This window comes from Puntigrus tetrazona, chromosome 12 (genome assembly GCF_018831695.1).
Source record: "Puntigrus tetrazona isolate hp1 chromosome 12, ASM1883169v1, whole genome shotgun sequence".
NCBI classification, from domain to species: Eukaryota; Metazoa; Chordata; class Actinopteri; order Cypriniformes; family Cyprinidae; genus Puntigrus; species Puntigrus tetrazona.
Window position 1 is genome coordinate 2,711,112 of NC_056710.1, and position 5,464 is coordinate 2,716,575.

General features: G+C 38.6%; 1 protein-coding gene across 1 annotated transcript in view; it reads left to right on the plus strand.

The window, feature by feature from the left end:
• The first annotated feature begins 4,528 nt into the window (after positions 1–4,528).
• Positions 4,529–5,464, plus strand: part of LOC122355862 (ankyrin-3-like) — a 68,331-nt gene continuing 67,395 nt past the window's right edge. Inside the window, exon 1 of the mRNA XM_043254443.1 lies at positions 4,529–5,027. Coding sequence (XP_043110378.1) covers positions 4,917–5,027 — 111 coding nt within the window. The 5' untranslated portion in view covers positions 4,529–4,916. The remainder of the gene's footprint in view (positions 5,028–5,464) is intronic.

The following is a 5,464-nucleotide window of genomic DNA, read 5'->3' on the forward strand; positions in this document are numbered from 1 at the left end:
CTGTATTTGACAACACCTTATTTAATGCATTAAGCCACCTCAAGCTTTCTTCACATTACCCATTCCCACACAATGTGGAGCATATGTTACATTATTTAAGGTGGGTGACAAAACTTATGATGGGGCAAAAATGCTGGTATATACACAGCAAAAATAATATATGGCGATCTGGACATTTCTTGTAAATTTACAGTAAAATACTGTTAAATGTACAGGAATTCCATAAAACTCCTGTGTGACCCTTTTCTCATGTACAGTAGTATTTTTATTTTATAGGGCCTGTCATTATTTTTTTATATGATATGAATTGGTACAGCAGGACATATTTTTGTACAGCGCTCTGCTCACAACAGTGCAGGAATGCAGACTTATTAAAACATTTCAGTTTATATTTTTTTGACTAACATATGCGATTTGCAGAATTGAACATGCTGGCCTGATTTTACATGTCTGACTTTTAATGAAACCTGGTGAAAGCGCTATTTTATTAAGGCTACAGCATTTGCTGATGGAAGTAACAATGTAAAGCGCTTACTCGTTTGGAAACTGGCTCTAGCGCTGATTGATGCTCCATCACTGAGGTGTCTGACTGTCGTCAAACCAGATAACTTGACTTATGTTGACTTAATCCGTCCAGATTTGAAACACCAGACATCTAATGGCTGTCAGAATCCTCCACGGGCTCATTAATCAAGTCATTCTTTCTATTGTTAACTGCCGTCTGTAAAAAATCGTCTCTTTCCCTGAACCTGCCCTATTCTGTCCATGTGTACTGCAGGACTGCACACTGAATGTGGTTATTTAAAACGCTTTTTCATTGTCTAACTATTGGTTCTATCCATTTTTAGTTGTTTATTATCAAGCGCCTATTCTGAAAATAGAATCGCTTTTTATTGCCTCCCTCTAGTGGTTAAACGGTGGTAGTGCATTGAGCACAACGTGTGACTTTAATTTGGATATTAAATTTTACCATAAAAAATAATACACGTCCTACCTAGAAGTATATAAAATGTAAATATGACAAAGCTCTAGCTATATTTTAATGACTATATTTGCTCTGTAACTTTATATTTTATTTACAAATCCCCTCAAACAACGATTAACCAGTTTATGAGTCAGTCAGACAATTACAAAATATACGTATTGTAGATATTTACATAGTTTGATTTGGGTCTAAACGGCCTGTTTATCTTCAACAACTGAAATGCGGTCAACATTTATTGCTGATGAGTCACAAAAGCCCGTTACATTAACGCTGTTTTGTGTTATCGTTGTTACATAAGCAGTTTCAGTTACATGTTTTGAGCATATGCTGCCAAAACACCCTTTTGTAAATGAAATGTTCTGTGCCGTTCTTTTGTTGTTATTGTTCGTCACGTAATGCTGTATTTCTCCAGTCGTCCAGTAGATGGAGCCAGAGACGCGGATGAGTTATTGTTTGTCTTTGTCTCTGCAACACATCGTTCTCACCCCAAAACGCTGAAGATTCTAGAATATATCTAGTGCGCAGTGCTTGTACTTCTTTGCGGGTTATTCAAGTAATCACAAGTTATAAAACAGCTGTGGCAACGGACAGAAAATACAGTTTGATTGCGTCCGTTTGATTACGTCACTCACGGATGGGTGGAGCTTATCGCGTTATGATGATGTCATTGCATTCAGAGCCACAGCATGCTTTGTCATATCATTGTAATAGGCTTATGGGGTGACTATTTGCGTTGGTTCTGGGATGAGCGGTTTGATTCCAAATAACAAGCTCAATTACCAAGCCGATATCTCACAAATACATTTAATTAGAGATATCAAAAAATGTGTTTAGTTGTAATTATGCAGATGCACTGACATGGATGCTGTTTTATTGATCTGATTAAGAGATGGTGGCTGCTATTCTAGCCTTTCCGCAGACCCGCTCGACGTTGTGCAGAAATACCCGGGATATTTTCTATTCAGAGGCTCTCTCAGTCTGACCTACTTTAAACGCAGCTTCAGTGAAATTTGCACAGATATCAGCTGGACCGACACCTCTGCAGTCTTTAGGTGTTCGTCTGTAAATGTAAAGATATCAAGTGTGTACAATAAATGGAGTCAATGTTCGATTTAGGTTGCTTAAAATTTAATGAAGGCATCTCGTGGTTCACTGGACAGAGAGGTTTTGGTCATGCAATACGTCTAGATGCTGAATGATATGCTGTAAAATTCTGGTGGCTCTGTGGTCAACAAAGTACATTGTGTAGATGTTTGTCGTAGTGTGAGTTACGAGTGTGCCTACATCCAGATGATCAGTGTTCTTTCACAGTAGCAGGTGTTGGGTCTGGTGACTCAGGAACCGTGTAGTCATACATGTCTGATCTTCTTCTGCTCTGAGGAGCTAACGGTCAGCGTCATGAATTATTGAATCTCTTCAAGTAATCTCCGAATGCTGTATATGAAAAGGTTCGTTGGCTGAAATGACTGAAACGAGTCAAGAAAATTTATTTTCACACAAACTATAAAGATATATTATTTACAGATTATGTCATGTTATGATATGATCTCAAAACACTTTTGCTGCAGTGTGTTGAATTTTAAAATAATATAATTCGGCTTCATATATGACATTTCTGATATAGCAAACTTGCTTGATAACTCACAGCACGGCATTTTAGTTAAAGTGTTACACAAAAAAAAAGATCATAACTCGTAGTAGCATGTTAAAATAGTATGTTGCTACAGCAGTTTTTATTATTGGTTAGATTTAGGGTTTAGTATATTATTTTTAAACACAATAGCTTATTAAGCTTTTTAGCACTTTAAATGGGCGTTTCATGTCTGAACTGAAATATGTACTGCCAGTATTTATGTATTTATTTATTTTGACTAGACTAATACTTATTTGATGTTCTTTTCTATAACAACCTATTTAATATCATATAATCTGCATCTAGTTAGAGATTTTTATTCATTCGACTCAAGGTGGGAGGACTTTGGCTAGAATAAGATGTAAAGTGTACCAGACTTTATGCTCATAGTCAGAAATCTGAATAATAGAGTCAGAATTAAGATGACAAATCTTTCTCTCCCATTTTTTTTTTTTTTTACATGGCCTTTATATCCTATTAAAAGCCTAACAAGGAATCTTTCTTTAGAAACTTGTTAATGTGCTGAATAGATGTAATTAGGGATTTAATTATTTAAAACACATTTGCACGCAAGCTACATTTAATCTCTCTGTTTTATCTCTTCACGAACGACCTGCTCTAAATCCCTCTTTTTAAGACACAGATTGAGGAAAATGTGACGGTGATGACATTTGCCCAGCAACACACTGGAATTACGCTCTTAAATGCCGGACCGACTGAGATACACAGTTAATGTTCTTTCACTTGGCTTTGGCTGCTGTGTTTCCCCTGTCTTCCACTGTTTTCTTCAGCCAATTGCCGCGCAGCTCTTTCTTATTTATCCAATCAGAAGAATGCATCCCACCCCCTGTCACTTCATTAATATTCAGCGACTGCAGTCCCCCATCATGGGCTCAGGTGGTGCACAGAACAGAGCGGGAACATGTGAACAGTGTGAATACAGAAGCACACACCGCTCGCATCCATAAAACAACACTATCATTAGCGTTAAGGCTTCCATCTCCATTCAGATGCTATTCTTTGTCTTAAAATGAAGGGGTCTCATCGTAGAATGAGCTTCCATTTCATTTCTGTTGTGAGGAAAAATCTATTCTCCCAAACCTCCACTGAGCTTGCACTGTAAAGGATTATTTTTACTGGGTTTTTTGTTTTTTGGTAGTTTTTCCAGTAAATATATCCATAACTTGTTTCCAGGTAATATGGAGTTTAGTTTAGACTCTTATCTCCTTCCAAACCTGTATATGTTTCTTTCTAGTGTCTTAAGACAGACACAAAATTCAAGTCATTATTGAAATCTTGAAATCTGTCATAGTTTTTTTTTTTAACAAATTCATGAGAGACGTTCACAATCAAAATAATAAAATAAATATAAAAAGCAAAATATAGCACACTAGTCCATTTTTTTGTGTCCTCTTTGCTGCACGGATGTATCAGATTTATTGTAATTGTATGGAAAAGAGCAGCATGAGCATTTTTCAGAACATCTCCTTTTGCGTTCTTCATAAGAAAGAATAAAAAGTCACACAGGTTGGAAACAACAGGAGGGTGAGTAAATGATGTAAACATTTTAATGTACGAATGAACTATCCTTTAAAAAACAATAAACAAATTCAGTGCAACATAGAATTTCTAAAACAAGTGTTAGCATCGTACACATCTTGTTTTCAGGCTATTTTAACTGGAAAACAAAACCAACACTGATGATCATTTCCGCATAAAGAGATTTATTGTGCTTCACGGGAAAGCTCAAGACAGCAGTGATGGTTCAATACAGACGTCCCCCTCTTTCCATACACACAAGCGCGCGCGCGTGTGTGTTTGTGTGTGTACGCATGCATGTGAGGGCGTGTTAATCCGCACACAGAACCCATCAGCATCACCCCCCCATTCCTCCCCTCACTTAGACACTTCCAGCTGGTGGCGAAGGATACGCGCGTAAGATTCTCCATCCCAGCTGCCCTCCACCCATTCTCTTTCTCTCATCCCATCCCGCTCTCCGCTGCGCTCCGTCCCGGCTGACTGCACGCTGGGGATGGGTTCAGGTAGGGCCAGAAGGACCCGGGAAAAAAAGCGCCAGGAGGAAAGCACCGTCTCCTTGAACCGTTCATCTCCTCTCACACAGTTTCCCAGCTTCAGCTCTTCGGTGGCTGCTCACAGGAACACATAGACCCTACAGAAGCTGCTTGCTTGGGAGAGATTTTTTTTTTTGTCTTTGTGCTTTAATAGGATTCCGTTCAGTCTTTATTGACTGGAAGACACTTCACTTTATGAAAGGATATCTCACTTGAGCTTTGCATCATGGCACACGCAGCATCCCAGCTGAAGAAAAAAGCGGATTTGGAACTTACAGCTGCCGAGGAAGAGAAAAAGAAGAAGCCCAGAAAAAGGTCCAAAGATCCAAAGAAAAAGGTACCAATAGGTCAAGGCTCTGAGGGTGGCTTGTTTTGGCGCTGGAATGCAGGTTGGGTGGGATGTCTGGAAGCGGCTTAAAGGTCTGGGATGTCACTTTGAGGGACATTACAGTACAAGTATTGTTTCTGGAAAGAAGAATAAGGCTTTCAAGTAGACCGCAGTGATGCTGCTGAGTCCTGAGTGGATAGGAAATGCTTATTTATAGGGCGAACATGTGCCTCACAAAGAAGGCGCACAATAAGAATGCAGAATACACAGTTAAACGTGCTCAAGGCATTATTGAGGGCAGATTTTCACTCTATATTGTTAACAAGATTAAATAATGCTTTATAGTGGTATATCATAGTTGCTTTTTGAACTTGAACAGGTTTGAAACGCCCACCCATAATATAAGAGGTTTTTGTAGATTGAAGTGGCGGGTTGTCTTTTTTTTT